Source organism: Arvicola amphibius, chromosome X, assembly GCF_903992535.2.
Source record: "Arvicola amphibius chromosome X, mArvAmp1.2, whole genome shotgun sequence".
Classification (NCBI taxonomy): Eukaryota; Metazoa; Chordata; class Mammalia; order Rodentia; family Cricetidae; genus Arvicola; species Arvicola amphibius.
In genome coordinates this window covers 70,520,925-70,544,556 of record NC_052065.1, presented here as the reverse complement: position 1 = coordinate 70,544,556, position 23,632 = coordinate 70,520,925, and the positions used below count along the sequence as shown (strand labels likewise).

General features: G+C 33.0%; 1 protein-coding gene across 2 annotated transcripts in view; it reads left to right on the top strand.

The window, feature by feature from the left end:
• The window catches only part of Rps6ka6 (ribosomal protein S6 kinase A6), a 130,267-nt gene that overhangs the window by 48,922 nt on the left and 57,713 nt on the right, over positions 1-23,632 (top strand). Inside the window, exons 3-9 of one of the 2 annotated variants that reach the window (XM_038316374.1) lie at positions 2,380-2,439; positions 5,866-5,925; positions 7,378-7,392; positions 9,191-9,304; positions 20,079-20,160; positions 20,926-21,006; positions 23,201-23,280. In XM_038316374.1, the coding sequence (XP_038172302.1) occupies positions 2,380-2,439; positions 5,866-5,925; positions 7,378-7,392; positions 9,191-9,304; positions 20,079-20,160; positions 20,926-21,006; positions 23,201-23,280 (492 nt within the window). The remainder of the gene's footprint in view (positions 1-2,379; positions 2,440-5,865; positions 5,926-7,377; positions 7,393-9,190; positions 9,305-20,078; positions 20,161-20,925; positions 21,007-23,200; positions 23,281-23,632) is intronic. The other variant, XM_038316373.1, reaches the window with a different exon arrangement.

Sequence of the window (23,632 nt, the reverse complement as noted above, 5' to 3'; positions counted from 1 at the left end):
CTATGAGACTGAATTTAGTCTATGTAGAAGGAAAAGGAGAAAGTGTGACTTCACAACTTGGTTCAGTTGAACTGACATGCAGAGAATAGGTAATTAAAGTAGTAAAGATTCTAAAGACTATATATTTTTGATTTTTTTGTGCCATGAGTATATGTTATTAGCGAATTCGTTTCACAGCAAAGCTTCATAACTGCTTTTAAAGACCTGACTAAGGAAATAGCTTGGCAATTGTATGTATTCGTGTCCTTAAATGTCTCTCTTTAGATTTTCAAATAAGTTTTTCAGATTGATTTGAAACAAAATAGCTCCTCTTAAAGCTCATCCCAAAGCAATGGCCATGGCTGGCTGGGCTGTGCCTGTCAAAGGACCAGGAATTTAGGGTAGAAACCATGTAGGAATAGAGTAGCATTAGAAATCTGCAAAGAATATAGACAAGTTATTTGAGTATTTTAGGTACTATCTAGCTTCCTATAATAGTCTCGACTGTGGCATTAAGTCTAAAAGATTAAAGACAAGTGTGGGTCAACAAGATGGTGTGGCAGGTAAAGGTGCTTGCTTCCAGGCTAATGACCTGAGTTCTGTCCCTGACACCCATGTAGAAGAAGGAGAGAACTTACAAGTTGTCCTGAGACTTAATTTACACATGTTAGCTGTTGTAGCATGAGCCTTGTTAATTCAATGTAATAAAAAAATTGGAAATAGATAAATATCTACTGTAGCTATTAGTTAACCATTCATCCCCTATACATCCTAGCCTCTGGTAACTACTAGTTTTCTACTTCTGTAGGATCAGCGTTTTAAAACCTCTCCATGCAACTGAATTCATTATTTTTGGTAGTTTGATTTTGAGACAGGATCTCACTATGTATCCCTGTCTGTCCTTGATCTTTCTATGTAAACCAAATTAGCTTTGAACTAATAGAGAGCTACTTGCCTCTGCTGCTATTTTAGCTTCTGGCTATGTGACTTTGGCTCGTTTGGCACTTCATATAAGTAGAATTATAAAGTGTTTGTCTTTTTGTTAGTCTCCTATTTTACTTAAAATCATCTCTTTAGGGTTCATCTATTTTGTAGTATCTGTCAGGATTGTTTCTTTTTTAAGGCTGAATAACATTCCATTGTTTACATATACTACATTGTTATTTCTGTAACTACTGACATGTGCTTAGGTTGCTTCATCTTCCCGTTTTGAATACTGCTGCTCTGATCATTCAGTACAAAGTGATGTCTTTGAGACTCTGCTTTCAGTTCTTTTGGTTTCACCACCAGAAGTACAATTATGTATAATATGCTAATTCTAGTTTAATTTTTAGGTAACAGCTTGATTTATATGACATCTATGCTGTTTTACATAGTTATCTGCACTATACAGTTTACTTGTATCTGCAGCTATGATGAAATTGTGTTTCTAAAAAACAAATTCTAGGATATGTTCCGAGGTGTGCTGTAAATTGAGCTTGTATTTTTGTGATTTTTATGATCTTTCATTGAATAACTTAATATATCACAAGTAGCTATATGGTGATAATCTCACTTTGTAGACCTTCCTAGCTTAGAATTTGCTGTGTAGCACAGGCTGGCCTGAAAGCCATAGCAGTTCTCCTGCTTCAACTTCTCAAGCATCTGTGACTATGAAAGGAATATGAAATTAATGTGTTCTATAACATGCTTATTAAGATAGTAACTTATTTTCAGAAAACAGCATGAAAGGACAGCATACCTTCTTAGTCTTAACTATCATGCAAATGTTTTGAAGTTTTAGCTCTTTTTCCTAGGTTACTTAGTAAGATATAATTTACAATTTCTTGTCTGTAATATGAGAACAAAGATATGAGTTTAATAAAAACATTTCTAGAGTATTAAACCTGTAAAAAATTTCTCTAGAAAGCCTTTTAGAGAACCTTTAATTCTAGACACTTTTGAGCAATAATATTGATTGTAATAAATATCAGTTGCTACATAACACTTTATTGTCAATTTACAGATTAAACAAATATTATTTATTATCACACAGTTTATATGGGCTAAGAATATGGACATGACTCAACTAAGTCTTCTGCTTAGTCATACAAACCTGTAATCAAGGTTTCAGCTCTTCTGCATACTTATCTGGAGGCTTCACTGGGGAAGGGCTACTTTTAAACTCTCAAAGATTTTTGGCATGGTTATTTTCTAAGTATTATTAGCTGGAGGCTTCACTCAAGTTGCTTAGTACTGCAAGGAGATGGCTACAGTCCTTTGTTATGTGGGTTTTCAACATGACCACTCAGTTCAATGAAGACAATAAGGAGAACTTCTAGACTTTTTTTTTTGGCATAATGTAATCATATAAATGGAATCCCATCACCTTTGTCATTGTTCTTTTTCTTTGGAATTCAGCCACAGGATATGTTTGCCCCGAAGATGGCTGAGGTTATACAAGAACATGAACAGGAAGAGGTGGAGGACATGGGGGATTATCTCAGACTTTGTAAGACAACGGAGGTTGTACAAGAACATGAACCTGAAGAGGTGAGGATCACAGAGGATTATCTCAGAGTTTGTTTGCTGCATTGAATCACTTGGAAGTTTCTCAGTTGATATTATCAAGAATTTAACTCAATATACAGACATAGATCATTATTCTAGGTATTGCAAAAGTACCTTTAAATTTCAATGTAATTTGTTCTAGTTTTAAGTGAAGAAGGAGGTAGAGGGGGAAGAAGAGGGGGAAGATAATAATAATAATAATAATAATAATAATAATAATAATAATCACAATAATAATTGACCTTTTCCAGAATCTGTCAGTATCTAACATATAGTCATGAAGTTTATTTGAGAACAAAATTTCTTTAGAATATCAAATTCTTAAGTGTTTCTTTTAACATTGTATACTATACATACAGTCATTTTGCTTGCTAAGTGTATTTTGGGTGATCCTGGAAACTACTAGTATGTAATAATACTATAATATTTGTTGTGAAGACTGATGGCTTATATATGTTTTATTAATGAAATTATTAATTTACATCACCTATTATTTCTTACATTGTCATTAGCTTCTTTCTGATTTGTATATCTTTATTTTTTTTGTTTCCAGGCTATTTGAAAGTGCTTAAATTCTTTTCTGAGAAAATTAAAATAATTGAAAAGTTCTCTTTATTACACTTATGAGATCTGTTCATTTAGGTTTTGGGCCCTTTAATTCTTTCGTTGTTTTGAGAGAGGATCTTGTTGCATAAACCAGAGTGGCCTTGATCTCACAATCCTCCTCTCAGTTTCTCAAGTGCTTCAATTATAGGTAGCAGACAGGACTTTCATTTCACACTTAAAGGGGGCAAAATATGTCATTTATCTTCTCAAATTAGAGGTTATATTCTTAAATAAAATTTTATTTTCTTAGATCATTTTGGATATATTTTTGTTTTCACATGAGTGAAAAATGATTTGGATTTTAGTAAGAATCAGTGAATTCTTTGGTATTCCATAGATTGATATTCTTATATTGAAAACCTGTTCTTTGAATATTGATAAAGTAGGAAAAATTAGGTGTTCTGTTTGTGACGGGGATGATTCCCAGGATGTCATGATGTTTTTTGATTCTTTCCAATTCATTTTATTTCTAGTTTCTCCAGACTAAGAGCTTCATGATTAATTAGTCATAAGATGGTATGACTAGTATGCAAGCAGTAGCTAGGTAACAGAGGGAAGTCAAAGTCTCGGTCCTTTTTTTACATAACTTTTATGTATAGACAAATATGAGAATCACTTTATTGTAAAATTTTAGCTATCAGGATGCTATCTTCCTGATTGTTTATTGAAAGTTGATTTTTAATGACAAACTTATAGCTTATGTTTTTAAATAGCATATTCCCCAATCTGTTGAGGTAAGGTATAAGATAGTGCTGTGGTATTCAGAGATTAGAAACCCTGGGTGAAGAGCAGATATGGAATGGCTCCCTGATTAATCTATATTGGTTAGTTTTTCTTTGTTCCCTTTCAATTTGCTTTTTTTCAGCATTGCATTCTTAGAGCTGTCCATTCAATAATGACCACTTAGGAATTGGCTTCTTGAGTTGGCAAAATGTGTGGAACGAATCATCTGATCTGTCAGAAGTGTTAGTAGTTCTTCCTTTTGGTTGATATGTGATCTTTTATTGCTTGTCCAGGACTGGTTGAAAGACAGATAGATTGTGTCCAATTGATGGCATTTACTACTAAAGCTGCTCTGTCGCATGCACATACCTTTGCTCACATGTGTCATAGATAAATGTTCTTCCACTGTTTACTGGAATTTAGTTTCTCACTCATGGTTAGTCTGAGTTTGAGTATTAGTTAATCATTTTTCAAAGATGTTCTTGTGTTTTGGTGTTGTAGTTTCTACACGTGCAGATTGATGTTGAAGCCAGTACTTGAATTAGGTCAAGCCTAGAATCAAGAAATACCTCTATTGTAATTTCTTATAAATTATCCGTTTTCCAGGAGCTTTAATACTGTTTCTCTGGCCAGAAATAGGATTTTCTTTCAAAGCCCTAGTTCACATAGCTTTGTAGTATTGTAGCTGTTCTCTTAGTGACAAAGGCAGCCAATAAAAGGGGATTATACCTATACCTTTCTTAGCACAGGGGGCTGTTTTCTTGCTTCCTCTAGAGAGATGTTTTTCTTTTGATTGGTCCATGCCTTAGTGTGGTTGGATATTGAAAAAGGAAAACTGGATAAGTTTAAAAAGTTTCCTTATGATAACTACCTTTTTGGGAAGTTTTGTTTAGGCCTATAGTAGAGAGGATTCCATGATTCAGTCTCCCCACTGGGCAAAGTTAGGAGATACAGCTAGAAAATAAACTCTGAATTGTTTATCAAATTTTGGTATCTTTCCCTCTTGTTAGTGTTTACTTCCCAGAGTCCCAGGGTAGTTTCTTTTGTATTCTAAATAGAAATTTTAGTTGATTATCAGGGAAGTGGTAGACTTAGTGAACTTACTGTGTTTTAGGTGTTGGTGTCACTAGTAATTTTATTCAATCCATCCTTTTCTGTCCATCTAATTTTGCTTTTCTGTGATCTCTTACAAATTGGCATTGTTTAAATTCCTTTTCATATAGACCACCTTACTGTTTTTTAATTTGTAAACTCCTTAGATCAGTGAATGATCTTTATATACGTTTTCTGTAAAAGGCCAAAAATAAATATTTAACACCTTGTAGTTACAATATCTCTGTAGTTACAGTATTTCTGTCACACTATTTAACTTTGCTCTAATGTGAAAGCCGTCATAGGTAGTGTGGAAACAAAAGACTGTGACTGTATTTCAGTAGCATTTATTCAGAAAAAGGCAGCTAACCTGATTTGGCCTATGGATCATAGTTTGTAAACCCTTGATCAAAACCCTCCATATTTACTTTTTTAAAATTAGTGCCTCAATACATGTAATTATCCCCAAAGCTTTGCATGTGAAAATGTTTCTATAGCTGCTTAAAGCTCCTGTAATTTAGGTTTTATTTCTGTATGGTATCTTATGAATTTAAAATTGAAGCATATGAGATTTCCCATTATTCATTTATATGGAATTGTTCTATTCTAGCATTCTTTGACTATATCTAAGGTAGATTCTGGGAGATTTATTTGTATGTGTAAGGTCATTCATTGGTCATGGCACAGCATTAAGAAGCATGTAGTGAAATGTAAAACTCTGAAAAATTGAGGCTTTAAGGACAATATGTGAACTCAATTCATAAATTTCCTTTTCTAAATAATTTCTGTGTACCCTTGACCTTTTGTTTTTCAGGAATTTCTTAGATTGTGAAGGGAAATGCCCAGTGTTATATTTTTCTTAGTTATTCTTGTTTCAATATCAGTGAACTTCACATTTTGAAAAATGTTTTTCAGGTAAATGATCTTAAAATGGTTGATGAGCCAATGGAAGAGGAAGAACCAGAATCTAGCCTGGTAAGTGTCATGTTAATTTAGTAAACACCATTTATAGCATATAAAGAAAAAATGATTGGAAAAGAGAAAAGTTTTATCAGTTACAGAAATGTATTTTAGTAAATCTGTAATAAATGTAAAATTTTGAAATGGTTTCATGTGGTCCTAGCTGTCCTTAAACTTAATGTAACTAAGGATACCTTGAATTCCTGATGCTTTAACCTCCAGCTTCTGAGATCATAGGCATGTATCACCATACTTCATATCTAAAGTTTTAAAAATTTCATATGTTTTGTTTGTGCATGTACTAGGTATGCACACAGAGCTCCATCCCTACCCTGTGGGTTTTTTTTTTTTTGATGAAATGGAATCTTACTCTGTAGTTCAGACCCTATGTGACTGAGATCTGAAATAGATAGGTTTATTTCTATTTTATAGATGAGGGAACCAAGACTGATGTAGTTAGAATAGATCAGCCTAAATAAGGATTAGTTTACTGTCATCCTTTGGTCTCGAGTCATTAACATATAATCTTGTAGTGTAAGTATTCTGCAACTATTTTCCAATGTGTTCATTGTTTTGATGAATTTAGCTAGTAGCACTTCATTATTTACATTATTGTTAGCCTTTGTTCAAAGAACATTACATTAATACTGGCTTGACTTTTAGTGACACTGCAACATTCTTTGCATGTTGTTCTGTCTCCATACTTGCTTTAACAAGTCCGCAACAAAATGGCTTCTTTTTAAATTTTATTTCTTTTTTAACTAAAATATCTTTTCTGCCTTAAAATAAAACAAATGCTTGAACAGATTTTGCATTGTTATATAAACCTTAAAGTATTTAGTCTTTAAATAGTGCCCCCTTTTTGTTCTGGAGGCCAGTCTTATAATCTTGTGACTCTTCTGTATTTGAGGTATAATAGAATGCGATTATTTGTTAATGTCTCCTTTTCAGTGTAACATTTCCCCATAAGCAAATCAGTTGTCAAATGAATGACGCAGTATTTGATTGTCTAGTGTTAAGCATTCTTGGCTTCCTTCATTTAAAACAAAAAATGATCAAAATATAGAAGTTGTGGTTCAGCCTTCTTAATTTTTTCTTAATATTAAATATACTTTTGAGTTCTATAAAAGTACCTAACACTGTAGTCACATGTGCCTCAGATTTGTCATTTAATGTGGAAAATGCAGTGAACTCTGTGTGGAAGTTATTAAATTTTTATTTTACAGTACCAACTTCATTTTCACAGATAGGCACTGTCTATATTTTCTAGGACTGCCCTAACAAAGGACCACAGACTGAGTGTCCTACACAGCAAAAATTAATTTTCTCACAATTCTGCACTCTTATTAAGTCTGTCATCAAGGTGTTGGCAAAATTGATTTTTCTGAGGTCTTTCTCCTGAGTTTGTAGATGGTCTATGGCTTCACATCCCCCCTACCTTGTGTGTGTGTGTGTTTGCTTGCACAGGTTTTTTGTGTGCGTGTAAGATTATCAGTCATTTGGGATTACGTCATAGCCATATGATGTTATTTTTCTTAATCATCTGCTTAAATGTCCCTAGTACAGTAATACTCAGTTCAACCACACTTGAGAGTGTATATCTGACTCTCTGTGTCATTGATGTTATTTTAGCTGTCAAGAAGACTAGCTCATTGGGACCATTCTCTTGTCCTCTTTAGCCACAGCCACTATTGATTAATCAGAGAATTTAAGGGGCAATACAATAAAGAACATTTGACTTGAGATATTATAGAACTCAAGCTTTGAGTGTATCAATTTTTTTTAGATAGTAATGTGTTTGAATCAGAGATTATACCTTCAGCTTTTCTATTTTGTAATAGGAAATCCATAAAGATTAAGAAAAATTATTAGTTACTGTGCTTTCCATACCGACTAGAATTACAACTCACTTGAGTATAGTCGTAACACCTGAGAGTTTTCATCTGTGATGGTGTAGAAATATTCCCCGGGAGGGTTCCTTTCTTTCTAACATAGATGGTAGGATACTTATATATAATTTATATTTAAATTATTAATAAAAGTTCATGGCATGGGAACATTTTGAGTTCTATAATTATTTTTGTGAGTTTGCTTAGCATTGATCTGGATACTAATATACTTAAGAATATAGTAAATTACTATTTAAAAGGACTTTTGAGATTTTATGGTTGCTTTCTCAGAATTTGCAAGGTTTAATCTTTATTTTTTCTGTTTCTGTCTCATAAGTTGCACTTCTGTGAGGGGCTTAAGCATCTAAGTTCCTCAGCTGACTGTGGTGTGTTCAACCCCAGTTGATACATCTACAACACACCTAAGACTATACACCTAAGTCTCAAAGAACATCATGGAAAAATGATTGGAAAGATCATAAGAGTCAGGGAACCATACTGGCTGATAGAAGATAGTGTTCTCTATATAGGACAGGGAAGCTGCACCCATGAAATCACAACAGTAAGGTTGCCTAAACAAGACCTAAATAATGAAAACACTAGTTGACATGCCATTATGGAAGGTAGAAATCTCACAAGGACCCATCCATAGAAGTGCTACAAACAATGACTACTGAGAGAGGAGAATAAGTCTAGCTCTCTTTGATGAGTTCCCTAATTGATTATTCAGTTCTAAGTCACCAATCCTAACAACATATGTATAATATGAACAATACTAGATAGACTCATCAGGCTTACTTATATATGTTTATATGTGTAATAATGAACAGAGAGTATGAATTTGAGAGGAGGCAGATAGAGGGAACATAAGAGGAGTTGGAGGAAGGATGAAGGAATTATGTAAATACAGTAGTCATCTAAACATCAAATAAAATATAATTAAAAATAAATCTTAGTTTTTAATATTATTGTGTTATTATCTACTTATAAAGCTGTTGCATGAATTTATTTCACATGCTTTCATTTATATGAAATTATATATTAAGAGCTGGGCTTGGTGGCACATGAATGTAATCTCAGTATACAGAAGGCAGAGGCAAGAGAATTGTCAAAAGTTTGAGGCCCATGTGTTCTACACAGCAAGTTCCAGTCTAGGTAAACATAGCATGAGTACCTCAAATGAACAACACCACCAACAAGACCTGGCAACAAAGGAAATGAGATTATATCTCTGTGTTATATCAGGAGATAGGAATTAGTCCATAAAACAAAGTGCTAGATTGATGGAGTTTGGTATTGTATAACTTATAGTGTGACTTTTTTTTTTGAAATGGAATCAATCACACAATGTTGGAACCACACATTAGTATTATTTGGAATTTTTTTTGAAGGATGAAGATGTTAAAGAAATCCCTATTATACATCATGTGAAAGAAGGATATGAGAAAGCAGATCCTGCACAGTTTGACCTGCTCAAGGTTCTTGGTCAGGGGTCTTTTGGAAAGGTAATAAATACTTTTTCCTACATTTGCTTTTCTTTTTGATATTTAATAGAAATGTATAAACATGCATAAAATCATTCTATAGCTCTCAAAGTATGTGAAAATGACTGTTTAGTTTTATGTTTTATTTCTGTTTTGATTTAGATTTTGTTATGATCTTCAATAGCGGTCAAGGTATCCTAATCCCCTGAGCTTATATTTCTCTAGGTAAAAACCACACCATGTTCATTGTTGGTTGTATAAATCACATACTTGATTTTTATGAAGATAATTTAGATGTCCTTTTTCATGTTCACTAAGATAACTGGCTATCTCCTGGTGATGTTACCTCAGTTTTTAGCTCTGTATGAGAATTTAGAATTTATGCTGTAATTTATGTTTGAAATCAGGAGCTATCCTACCATTTCTTAAAGCAAAGTAGAACTAGCCTAGATGATTTAGAAATGATGTGAGATTCTTGCTTTGAAGAATTTTTTAGAAATATTAATTCATATATTGTATTTGTTTATTAAGTATTTGGTAATACGTTTCTTAGAAAGAAAGTATGTGAATCTGGATCCTGTAGATTGTATACCCAAAAATCTAAGGCACGAAAAATTTCTAATGCATATAGTAAGTGATAGCCTTTATGAAAATGACTGCAATCATTATTTGTTGGGGAAAATATGGGAAAAACAAGATATCATAGTAGCTGAGATTTAGATGTAAAGTGAAAAATTGAGGCAATTGAGCAGTGATTAAGACATTTGTAAGGAAATATATTTACTGAGTATTCAGTGTGTACACAGTAGTTTAATAATATATGGTATAGAATATATGAAATAAATAGAAATAGTTTTAGGACATAAAAGACAAGCTGAAATGGCTTATGGTTTGTCAATGAATGACATAAGATGGATGATCTTGGTTATCAACTTGACACACCTGGAAAAGAGGGAATCTCAGTTGAAGCACCTCATTCATCAATTTGGCCCATGGGCATGTTTGTAAAGTATTATCTTAATTGATGGTTGGTGTAAGAAGGCCCAGCACACTGGGTGGTACCTTCCCTGGGTACATACATGAGTTTGGTCTGTGTAAAGAAGGTGGCTGAGCAAAGCAGAGGAAGCTTGCCAGTGAGCAGCCTTCCAACATGATCTCTGCTTCAGTTCCTGCCTTGAGCTTCTGCCCTGGCTTCTCTCCATGATGGACTGCAATATGTAAGCCAAATAAACCCCTTAACACTCAAGTTGTTTTTTTGTCATGGTGTTTGTCATAGTAGCAGAAAACCAAGTCAGACAGGGAGAAAACTTGAAGAGTAGGGTGGAAAGAAAAACCAGAAGGTCCTATTAATAGGTTGTTGGTAGAGGAGGTATTATAAAACTAACTTGTAAATTAGGTATATATATTCTAGATAATTTTATTTTTAATCTTTCTGAGATATATATTAATTTAGAACAGAGAAGTTTTTATATCTCAAAGTATAAATGCTTAAATATTTGACAAAATAACACAGAAGCATATGAAGTTATTAAAAGTTTTGTTACTTAATATATAATATATATATTCATCTGTGCATTTATTTCTTGCTTTCTATCATAAAAGATTTAAGAATTCCATAGGTAAACAAAAAAATCAAAATTGAAAGTAAGTAGCATAAGTTGGATATGGTATTATTTGCCTATAACCCTAGCACTTAGGTGGCTGAATAAAAAGGATGCTTCTGAGGTTGAGGCCAGCTTGTGGGGGGTACAGAGTGGTTTGAGTCTATCTTGGGTACATAATGAAACCCATTCTCAAACATCCCAAAATCAAAGGGAGGAGAAAAACAAACAGAACCCTAAAAGCAAGTGGCAATGTGGATGAGAACAAAAAAATCAGAGCAGGAAAGATTAGATAAAGCCTGGAATACAACTATTGTTTACAAATATATAACATAGGGCCTGGAACCCTTGTTTAAGCAATTCAGAAATGAGATTGATAGCCATCATAAAGAAGCAGACCTATTCAAATGCATTAGCATTGACAGTATCTTTAAGGTAGAAACATATTAAACAAACCATATAATTTTTTATTGCTTTTCATAAAAAATAATGTATAACAAAATGAATTTTTCTCAATAACATCTTCATAGTAAATAAAACAACAGGCTAACAAGTTGTTGGTGTGGCTCTTAAATTCAGGGAACACTATGTAAAAAGTTTGGTTTAAAAAAAGACATTTTTGAAGCCCCTTTTTAAATCCATAGTTGTAAGATACAAAATAGTGAGATTATGTAGTTCATCAACTAAAGATATTATGAAGGTAGCTTTTGTTTTGCTTCTTAGGATGTGAACATACTTGTTTGTCGGTATTGCATCATTTGTGTAGGCATTGTGTGGGTATGACTTGTTATATGCTGATCATATTCAAGAATTTGGGCAAGGCTGTGAATCAGATACATGTAGGCCCAATTCCAAGAAACTTCAGGCTGTACAATCTTACTTAAGTTTTTCAGTAAAGGTTCCACTGTTAAAATATAAGCAATAGGAGTTTTAGATGTTGTAAAGATTTATGACATGTTTTATTCTATTTAATGGGAACAAAATCCTACTAATGTCAAAGTCATATAAAACTGTACATTAATGAAGCAAGGTTTAATGAAATGGAGTTTAACAGTTCTAAGAATGTTATGAAGGAGAATTGATTTATTGATGAGGTAAACAAAATGGACAAATACTTAACCAAACTAACCAATAAAAATATAGAGAAGACCCAGATTGATAAAAGTAGAAATGAAAAGGGGATAACAAACTACTGAATTCATAAAATCATTAGGTAATGCTTTACAAACTTGTACTCATAAATAGAATAATCCAGAAGAAATGGATAAATTGATTGACATGTAACTCATCAGAATTAAACCAAAATTATAGAAACAGCACACATATACCTATATCAAGAATGAGAAGCAGTAAATTACCAAGTTAAATAAAAAAGTCCATTCCATTCTGGAGAAGGTGCTGAGAGAACAAATTCAGTATCAAATCTTTTATCTTTAAATGCCAATTTCTCTAGTTCGCATCTCCAAATTATATCATCCTCTGTTTTATATCACTGTTCTGCAATACACACTTGTATTTTATGACATGATAAAGTAAGTAATCATTTTGATCACTTTCTATGCTGCAAGATGTCTTCTGAGCAATATAGATTAAATTTTACACTGCACTGTTTACTCAGGAATTGATGGTGTATGTCATTATTAATCTTAAAACATGTAATGCTGTAACTCTTGGTAATCCAGTTCTGTGGGTATCAGTCCATGGCATTGATACAGAGTAGAATAAAATTATACTCCCATACTTTTAAAAAAAAAAAAAAAAAAAAAAAAAAAAAAAGTCCAGTACCACATGAACTCCTCATGTTTGCATGCATGTGCTTCTGTTTTCACTCACATGAAGAACATATATATGCTTGTATATATTTGTGTGTATACAGAGAGGGGGGGCAGTAGAGGGGGAGAAATAATTTCAAAGAAATTGGGAAGTGTTGAAAAAGAGTGAGTAATAAAAGATATGTGACAAAATCAAATGAAGAGAGCTGTTTGAGTGGAGTCTGTGGTCCAGCAAGAGGCAGGGGGTATGGGAAAAATCAGAGTGGAAGTGAATAAGAATAAGACATCATGCTATGTATTACCGTATCATAATAAAATCCTTTTATGTACTGAGTAAAATTGGAAAAAACAGTATCCCTATGAAAGATGTATGGAGAATTCTTTAGTGATCATGTGAAGTATACTGCTACTAATGACTACTAATGAAAGGTAGCACATCTGAATATTACATTTTTAAAACAAAAATATAAAAATTTGGCATTGTCAGATTAGATTGTATATAGCATATGGCAAATCGATTATTATATATATATATATATATATTCATGGATTATTAAGTATTTTCTTTTGTGATAAGCCTCTAGATATAGGGCTTAAAATGAATTTGGAACACTGAACTATTTTATATTTGTATAATTGATCAATTATCAAGTGATACTTTTAAAATACGTGGTTGTGTTTTGAAATAAGTCTCTAGTTGGTATGGTCTCTGCAATCAACATTTAAATATATGTGATCTAATTCACTTTCAAGTGTTACCTGAGTACTTACTAATGGACAATATAATACTTCTTAATGAACAATATAAAAGTCCATGTGATAGAGAGAAAAATACTTTGAGGTATTTCCCTTCTGGACAGGTTCCCATGGTCTACTGTAACTGGAGAGATCTTGATAGGCACCGTAGCTATATTTATAGTGGATTGTGAAAAGGTAGAAATAGGTTTTTGCTTGTTGAAAAAGGCATATTATGGAATTAGCAGTCACTTTTTAAGATTATGAAAGATCACATGACATCTTTTATTTGACATTTAAGAATAATAGGGAACCCTTGGAGAGCTATGAGAAATGATTACTTTGTAAAACTTAATTTTTTTTCTTGAAGTATGGGCTCTTTTATCTTTCCTTAACTGCCTCTTCCTTTATATGCTATTCTTTGCAATATCATTAATGACTGTGTTCTACAACAGTAGTTGTCAGAGGGGTGGTCTGTGTGTCTCTAGGCATCTCCAAACCCTTTCAAGGAGTCCTTAGGTCAGAACTGTTTCATAAAAACCCAAATATTTTTAGAACTGCTGTGCACAATAATAGTAGAAACTCCAAATAGTACATTTGTCATTGGGTTCTTTACAGTCTCACACTTAGTTGAAGAATTTTCTTGATGAGATATAATCAGTTATTTATTTTATTATATCTCAACCATCAAATTTTTATCTTTTTAATAATCTATAGAATTGAAAATATAATGAAACATTTTAGTTGCAGATCAAACAAGATTTTTTGAAGCAGAATACAAGTGAAAAATTTTTAGTTATGAGGTGAACTAGTTATTTTTCATGGATCACTATCTTATATATCTGTATTAATTTTTTGAGAATTTAATAACAATTTATTTTGTTTATAATCATTCCCTTACCCTAACTCCTCCCATTTTCACCCTCATTTTCCTACCCACCCAACTTCTGAGTTTTTCTTGTTTTTTTTTTAATCCATGTAATCCAATTTTTGCTGTCCAATTACTCTTAAGACTGGAGCGTGTCATAGAGTGTGGTCAGCCTGCTAGTAGGCCACTCCATTAAAGAAAACTGACTCCATCTTCTAGCAATATGGTTCTTAAAAATCTAGTGGTGGGACTTCATGCCCATTTCTCATTTTCCATACTGGGATTTTATCTGGCTTGAGATTGCACCAGTACATCCTTTCACAGTTGCTGTGAGTTCATATGTGCAGCTGTCCTCTTGTGGATCACTATTCTTAGTAGAAAGAAATGAGTTAAAAACTATGGTTACTTAAATTTGAGTATTGATAGTTTTTGTTATTGTTTTTGCAAAAAATGAATGGTATGATTCTATTTTATAGGAAAAAAGTACTGGTCATATTTTTGTCTATTAAAAGTAGAAGTTTGAAGAAAAATGAATTATTAATTTTTAATTTTTTAAATTCATAAATTTTGATATAAAAACCTTGATTTAAATAAAAATATCACACCAAAATTAGTCAAACTGAAAGTCTATACAACTAAATCACTTATCTACAGTTCATTAAATTCAAATTTCCATTTGAGATGGAAAATGCAAAGCTTCACATTAAATTTTATACTTTCAGTAGTAAATATATTTTATGAACTTATCCACCACCCAAACCAAAAATATCCATGACAGAATTAAGACTTGAACCAACAATTAGCTTTATATGTTTTTTTATAACTCATGTCTATAAATTTTTTTCTTCCTCAGCACCTAAACATTTTGATACTTTATATAATTTAATGATTATGTAGCTATGCCAGCATTTGGAAGGTGTTTGTAATTAAGTGAATCAGTATTTTTCAGATGATTTGTGCATCAAATCAAGTATGGGTACTAAATACATTCAAAATGCAAGGAGGGCCAGTATTATTTTTGTGTAACAGAACATAGCTAGATAAAAGGAATATGGTTTCAGATTCTCTTTTAAAGAAACTGCTAGTTGTCGATTTTGGATATATCAGTACAGTCACAATTATATGAAAAGATTATCAAAATTCTATCTGGCAAATTACACTTGTGAACCCTGATAAACAACTATTTTCTGCAAAATAACTTGATTTTAACATGTTGAATATAGAGCCAGATATATGAATCCAGTTGTCTTATTTTAAGCTAAGTAGGTATTAGCAAAAATGTAGTTCAGTGTCACACTTTTCATTTACTTTTTTATTTTGGAAAACGTAATTATCTTTAAAAACATTTTTGAATCTGGTTGGTGGCACACACCCTTGATCTCAGCACTAGGGAGGCAGAGGCCTGTGGATCTCTGTGAGTTCAAGGCCAGCCTAGTCTACAGAGTGAGTTCTAGGACAACCAGGACTGTTACACAGAGAAACCTTGTCTCGAAAAACCAAAAAAAAAAAATCATTTATGATATCATATATAGCATGAATGATTAAAAACTCAGAGACCGATATTGGGGTTCAATCTGAAGATCAGAAAAGCAAAGCAACCAGCTACTGGTTCTTACCTCTACCTCAGACAAAATGTCAATCCTGCCTTCAGGAATTGCAGAATGAGACTGTTTCCGAGAGCTGTTTCCTCCCATCATATATTCCTCTCTAGGGATGTGATTAAAGGCATGCACCTCTACCACCCATCTTATATGGCAAAGTAGTGTGGCTACTGGGATTAAAGGTGTGTGCCATGCCTGTCTGTTCTGTAAGCCTGACCAGTTTGGCTCTTTTACTCTCTGATCTTTAAGCAAGCTTTATTTATTAAAATACAAATGAAATATCACTATAACCATACAAAATGTTTAGTGTTATTCCACTAATACATAATATTTTTCTTTTCTAATTTTAATATGGCAAATATGAATAGATGTAACCCAAAGAATCAAGATCTTTTGAGTCTTCAATAATTTTTAAATTTTAAAGATGTGTTTAAGCCTCAGAGATTGAGAAAATAACTTTTCTGTAAGAATGAAACATAATTTTGTATGTGGTAGAGTAAAAACATGTAAGATGAGTTGGCTTTTTTAAAAAATTTCTTCATTCAGCCGCGGGGGCTGACTGAGAAGCAAAGGACAATGGCGCTGGGCTCTGATTCTTCTGCATGGACAGGCTCTGTGGGAGCCTTCTCAGCTTGGTCGATCACCTTCCTGGACCTGGGGGGAGTTGGGAGGACCTTGGACTTAGCATAGAGTGGGGAACCCTGATGGCTCCTTGGCCTTGAGAGGGAGGGAGGGGAGGTATGGGTGGAGGGAAGGGGAGGGAAGGGGGAGAAGGAGGGGAGGGAAGGGGGAGGAGGAGCGGAGGGAGGGGGGAGGAGGAGGGAAGGAGATGGAAATTTTTAAATATAAAAAAAAAATAAACCATGAGAAAAAAAATTTCTTCATTATGGTAATTTTGATTATAAAACAGGAAAATTTTCCTGTATTTAGTAAATCTCTGAAACCTTTGAGTCTGGTATTTAGGGTCATTGACATTTGCTTAGCTTTGCAGTTTATTATTTTAATTATGAAAATACATTTTACTTAGTGCTTTAAAATGGTAAATAGTACATCTTTAATCAGTTGTATAAACACATACCCATCTGTTCACTGAAAGACAAAACTTTGGCCAAAACTTACATGAGTAAGTATACTTCTGGAATTGGAACTCTTTATCTTAAACAATTTAAGTTTTATATAACATCTTGTCTTCATAATTGATCAAGTTCTTTGGTCTATTCTATATACTAGCTTCAAAAATAGATTTTTGTGATTTTAAATGTACTGACTCAGTACTAATAAATTATAAGACTTTAATTTTGAATTTAATGTTTGCATTTTAAATGGTACTGATGATAGATGATGGGTATACTGATTTTGACACTATTTACTCAAATGTTTGTTGTTTTTATTAATAAAGTAATTTGTGAATTATGATTCTTCAGTTTTAAATATATGAAATAAAACAAATTGAGCAACCATTTTGAAATCATCTGTGGTGCTCTCCACATTTTCTTGAGTTTCTACATTGGGAAAATTGCTTGGAATTCATTCAGATTATAGTAGAATTTCAATTCTACTATTAAATTGACATAGTATTTTTAATCTGTTCATTTAATACACAGATATTGATCTGCAAAATGTGTGGTTGGGTTTAACTGTGAAGCTCTTCTGTTCTCAATATTTGTTCCGTATTGTCGAAAATAAACCTTCTGTGTGTTAATATGTGGACTCTTTTTTATTAATCTGCTCCAACTGTGATTATTATCAACTAATTAGCAGTTTAGTTTTGCAGATGTTTAAAAATAGAGAGTAAGCATTTAGAAACTTCCATAGGACTAATTTTTGATCTGTGGGATATTAATGGTTATTTTTTACATAGCTTTAAAGTTCATTATTCTAAATTAATTTGATTATATTTTGTAAAATTATCATCTACCATGGATTGGGGAAAAAACCAGAAGGCTGGTTCTTTTACTCAGAAAATGTTAAAAGTAACATTCTGGGTTAGTGTAAAACAGTACCATGAAGTGATCTTCAGGTATGATCTAAAAGTTTCTATTTAGAGAGAAGAAAGCAGAACTCCCATGAGACATAAAAATATAAGTAGCTGTGTGCTCAATCATAGTGAATGAATGTCAGGTGCATATAGCACATCAGATTTTGCTGCTATGTAATTGTTACATAGCTGATATAGAATAAAAGGCTTCCAGATATACTTGTCAAAGAGGAGGCATGACAGTTATTTAACAGCTCTTGCATTGGCAATTTTCTGTAAAATAATTTATTTAGGTATGTTTCCAATTTAAGCGACACTGCTTGATTCAAATGAATGAACTGTGGTGTGGTGATGGCAGGCTTGGGCAGAGAAAACAAGTATCTGTTAATTTAAAAAGAAAACAGTCTTTCCTAGTGGGTGCCCCCTCTCTATGAATATACATGTGGTAGGGTGTGGGGGGGTTGCAGAGGACAACTTGCAGTAATTAGTTCTCTCTTCAGCATGTGGGTCCCAGAGACCAAACTCAAATATTGAAAGCAACCCCTGTTATCTGCCCATTCAACTCAGCAGCCCATAATTTTTAATTCCTACAAACTGTGTCTATATCTATCTTTATAATTAAAGTGCTGTATATTCTAGCATTTTTGGATCATCATTTGAGTTTGAAGAAATATTATTTAAGCTCATTTGGTAAACTTAGGCTTTATTGTCCACATTTTTTATTAAGATATTTTGCCATCATTATTTTACCTTGCAGGTAAGCATTGCCTTTGATTATTCTTTGTTATTAAATAAAATACAAAGAACTTCTAAAACAAATTAATATTTATGGTGGTAGCATTTCTTTGGTTTTTATTAAGGCAATGCAGTCTTAAAATGAAATCTGAACCTCAAATCTATGTTTCATTTTGTTATTAATTTCTTGAGCCACAAACTTCTCTAAGTCCAGGAAAATGCTATCTACTTATAAATTTTTCCTTTTTAAACTAGTAAATATACAGAGTTTGAGTTGTTAAATTAAGGAGAATGTAAACAAATATACATTAGCTAAATATACATTATAGCATAGCTACATATTTACCTATTTTATAACAGAAAGCGTAAGGGAAAGTCTATAATTAGTGTGCAGGGAAAAAGAATGCCTCAAGTTTACAGGGACTAGTAGTGGCGTGCTAGGAAAGGATTTGAAAGGGAAGCAATGGGGGGTAACCTGATCCAAACACATTATATACATGTGAAAATTGTAGAAAATAATTAACACCTTATAAAAGGAGTTTCCCCCAAGGAGCATACCAATTGTCTATTCAATATCAGAGGGCCAGACCTGAAAACATTTGTACAAGGAACATCATATGAACTGAGGTTTTATTTTAAAAAGAAATTTGTGTGTGTGTGTGTGTGTGTGTGCAATAACAATAAGAAAAGAAGCCATGAACTTAAGAGAGCAAGGTGGGATATATAGGAGTGTTTGGATGGAGGAAAGCGAAAGGAGAATTGATGTAATTATGTTATAATCTCAAATACATGAAAAGTGAATGATTTTATTCCATCTCTTAGGTTTTTTTTTTTTTGTTTTTGTTTTTTTTTTTTTTGTTTTTCGAGACAGGGTTTCTCTGCGGCTTTGGAGCCTGTCCTGGATCTAGCTCTTGTAGACCAGGCTGGTCTCGAACTCACAGAGATCCGCCTGCCTCTGCCTCCCGAGTGCTGGGATTAAAGGCGTGCGCCACCACCGCCCGGCTCCATCTCTTAGGTTTTTGAGACATGCATTCTTTTATTATATTCTGTATGTGACTTAGTACAGCTTGAACAACCTTACCAAACAAATGATATAAGAGCCAGAGGTTAGGGAGGATTACTATGAAACAGTATTTTCTCAATATGATAAGTCTGGTCCATAGGAACTGTGGTTGTCAGTATCAGACTTGCACAGTATTGAGCCAATCAAAATTCCACATGGATATGTTTGGGGGTGGGTGAGTTTTGTTTAATAAGTTGCTTATGTTCTCATAGTTGGCCCTAAACCCATGCACATGCAAGAAACACTAATTGAATTAAGTTCAATATAAAAAGAGAACATGACATTGGGAGATATGATGGGAGTGAAATTTATTGGTGAACACATAGTGGGTGAATATAATCAGAATTTATTGTATGAAATTCACAGGAATATATAAGAAAATATATTTAAAGTGATGAACTGGTTTGAACTGAAATTCACTTAAAAATATTTCTTCTATTAGGTTTTTCTTGTTAGAAAGAAGACTGGTCCTGATGCTGGGCAGCTCTATGCAATGAAGGTGTTAAGAAAAGCTTGCTTAAAAGGTATCAAATTAAAAACTTTAATTAGAATATAATTTGGCAAAACTTGTTTTATGAAATGCACCATATGTTGCTTGTAAAGAGAATACTTAGAGTTGCTTTTTAGCATTGTTAATTATTACAGGACCTCTGTTGCCATATAACTTAATTTTCTGAATGTGCTGAATAAAAGTTTAACAGCAGGAAATGTGACACATTTCATTTAATTCAGTCTAAAGTTCAATATTTTAAAAATCTTACTTTTTTCTTTCAACTTTTTTTTTTAATGTTTTGTCTGGGTGGTGCACATTTAGAAAGCACAACTACTCCATACATTTATATGCACTGTCTTCTAGACTTATAAAATTAATGCAGATCCTGACATGATAACACAAACCTGTAATCCTAGCTCTAGAGAGGTGGAGTTCAAAATCATCCTCCACTGTATAACATATTCAAGACCAGCATGGACTTCCTGAAACCCAGTGAAAGAGAAAAAGGTGGGCGGAGGGGAGGTGTCAGGGTAGAAGACGAAGTTTACAACTAATTTCAATTTTATTTCACACGAAAACTTAAATACATACTAGCCAAATATGCCACTTTAGATCTCTAGATCTAAACAAAATCTTCTGGTTTCTGAAAATGGTTATTATTATCTAGGACTACACAGACTTAATTGCATTGGTTACTTAATGAAATTATTTATGTATTTATATTTTGGTTAGTAAATGACAGGTCTTTACTGAGATCATGAACGAGTATAATATTTCAGTCTTTTTGTAATTTTAGTTCGAGACCGCGTTCGCACAAAAATGGAGAGGGATATTTTGGTGGAAGTAAATCATCCATTTATCGTCAAACTACACTATGGTATGCAACCCTTTTTTTAAATTATGGAATTAGAGAAGTACAATTATTTTCAGATAGTATAACAAGAAATAAATACTTTAAAGTTGGTTAATGTATTCTGCAATATAAAATATGAAACATGTATCAATATCTAGCCTTTAGTTGAATTTCATTGTAATATAAAATGTCTGAAATATGTATCAATATCTAGCATTTAGTTGAATTTTATTGTCTTAAGTTGATATACTCAATTATGTAACATGATAATGTCTTCCAAAATCCCATCAAGTATCACTGAGGGGGTTATGAAGTCTCACCCCAAATTGAACTATTGACAGTTGATGGCTGTGGGTAAAGAGTCAGTTTTCTTTAGCTATGCAGTAGCTAAGGCACTACCCATGTTTCAGTGGATGACTCTATATGCATGCACATACTGGCTGAACTCTTAAAAATGAACATGTGAAATTGGGAGGCAGTTGTGTTGGGAGGCTATGGGAGGAAGTGGAGAGAAGAAAATGGACGTAAATTTGTGTATATGAAAACACATTTTATACACACACACACACACACACACACATGAAATTCCCATGCAATGAAAAATGAAAATGTCTTCAACTTGTTTGACCGGTAGTATTTCTAGATGAGATGATGTAGAAGGAGCTGTGGGCAGGCCTGCTTTTCGTCCTGCCCGGCTCCTGCACGGCTAGCTTAGCCCTAGAATAATTACATGGAAATTGTATTCTTTTAAACACTGCTTGGCCCATTTGCTCTAGCCTCTTACTGGCTAACTCTCACATCTTGATTAACCCATTTCTATTAATGTGTGTAGCACCACGAGGTGGTGGCTTACCTGGAAAGATCTTAACCTGCATCCATCTCTGAGAGGAGAGCTATGGCGTCTGCCTCATTGCCTTCTTCCCAGCATTCTGTTCTGTCTACCCCGCCTACCTATGTCCTGACCTATCAGGCCAAGCAGTTTTCTTTATTAATTAACCAATGAAAGCAACAGATAGATAAAATCCAAGCAGTGTTTAAATGAATACAATTTGTGTGTTGTTACTTCGGATGTAAAGCTAGCTGTGCGGGAGCCGGGTGGTGGGCCGCACCCCACAGTTTCTTCTACAAGATGAGACAGTACCTCCATGATCATAGGCTACTATGATAATTTATGTAAATCATTTAGATGTTTACTTACAAGGACAATATTATTTTTATTTTCCAGTACTAATTAAGGTTATGTGGTTATATATTAGGTAGTTTGAACTGTTTTGTAATATTACGGAGGAGCTGAGAGTAGTAAAAAGTAGCAGAAATAATGGAAGGATGAGTTTTGGAATCAGACAATTAGAAATTTCAGTCATGTCTCCTTTGTTAATATATGAAAGAGATTGTAGATATGATTTTCTTGGGGAATAGATAGATCAAAATAAAAATTTGATGTAGTTTATGATATTTCATTTTGTGCATTTAAAATGTAGCACATATTGATTTTATTCTTAGTGCAGTTTTTGAGAGAAATCATTTTAAATATTTAACCAGTTTATTCAAACCTTACAAGAAATTCTGACCACTTTAACTCTTTTTTAAAATGTAATAGAATAAAAATGGCAATACTATAGAATGTCTTTGAGTCTCTTACTTGCCCTGAGATTAATAGTAAACCCCTATTGTGGCAAAATACTGTATTATATGAAGTGGGCTACTGAAATAATCCATAATTTCTAGTAATATACAGAGAATGAAGTTGTGCAATTGAATGTACATATGAAAATGAAAAAATGCAAAAGAGGCATGAAGTACAATTAAATATAAAAAGTATTAATAGATAATTTTGATGGAGATTAAAGATGCTATAGGAAAGTGTGCAACTTTTTAGAGGCGGTAACTTCTTTGAGCTTTGTAGAATGCCATAGATATTATTGGGTGACAAATTTCAGGCAACTGTACCAGAACAAGAAACTTCATTAACAGGAAAATTTTAGTAGTAGATTTTGTAAAGCCACATGTAACACTGAATATGTTCTGGAAAGGAATTTATAGCAATTTTAACACTCAATAAAATAGTGGGTTTAATTTTGATATTGTCTAACAGTAGACCATTTAAATATATAATTATTTTATTATGTTGATAAATAGTAAACATGTTAATATAAAAGTATGGTAAAATGTTCAGTCTTTAGGGTTAGTCTGCTACAACATTATTATTTCTAATTAGCCTTTCAGACTGAAGGAAAGCTGTACTTAATCTTGGATTTCCTCAGAGGAGGGGATGTCTTCACAAGATTATCCAAAGAGGTGAGAATTTCTTTACAAATTTGTGAATATATTTTATTCCAACAAAGCTAAAAAGTCCTATAATTTTTCTGTAGAAATTTGAAATCATAAGCTTTTTATCACTCTATATAGTATTTAGTGATATGTCAGTTGGTACTTTCTGTGTGTGCTTTTAGATAATCTCTGTTCTTTTTATTCTTCTCTGAGATGATAGGGCATTATGAATAACTGAGTGAACTAGATAGGAGCAAGTCTAGGACTTTGGTTACTCAAGCTACCTAAATGCCTCTTGTGTGGTGTTTAGTTGATTCAGAACTTGATTTTTTGAGGTATAATTGACATACAATAAAGAGTACAACAAATTATACAATTT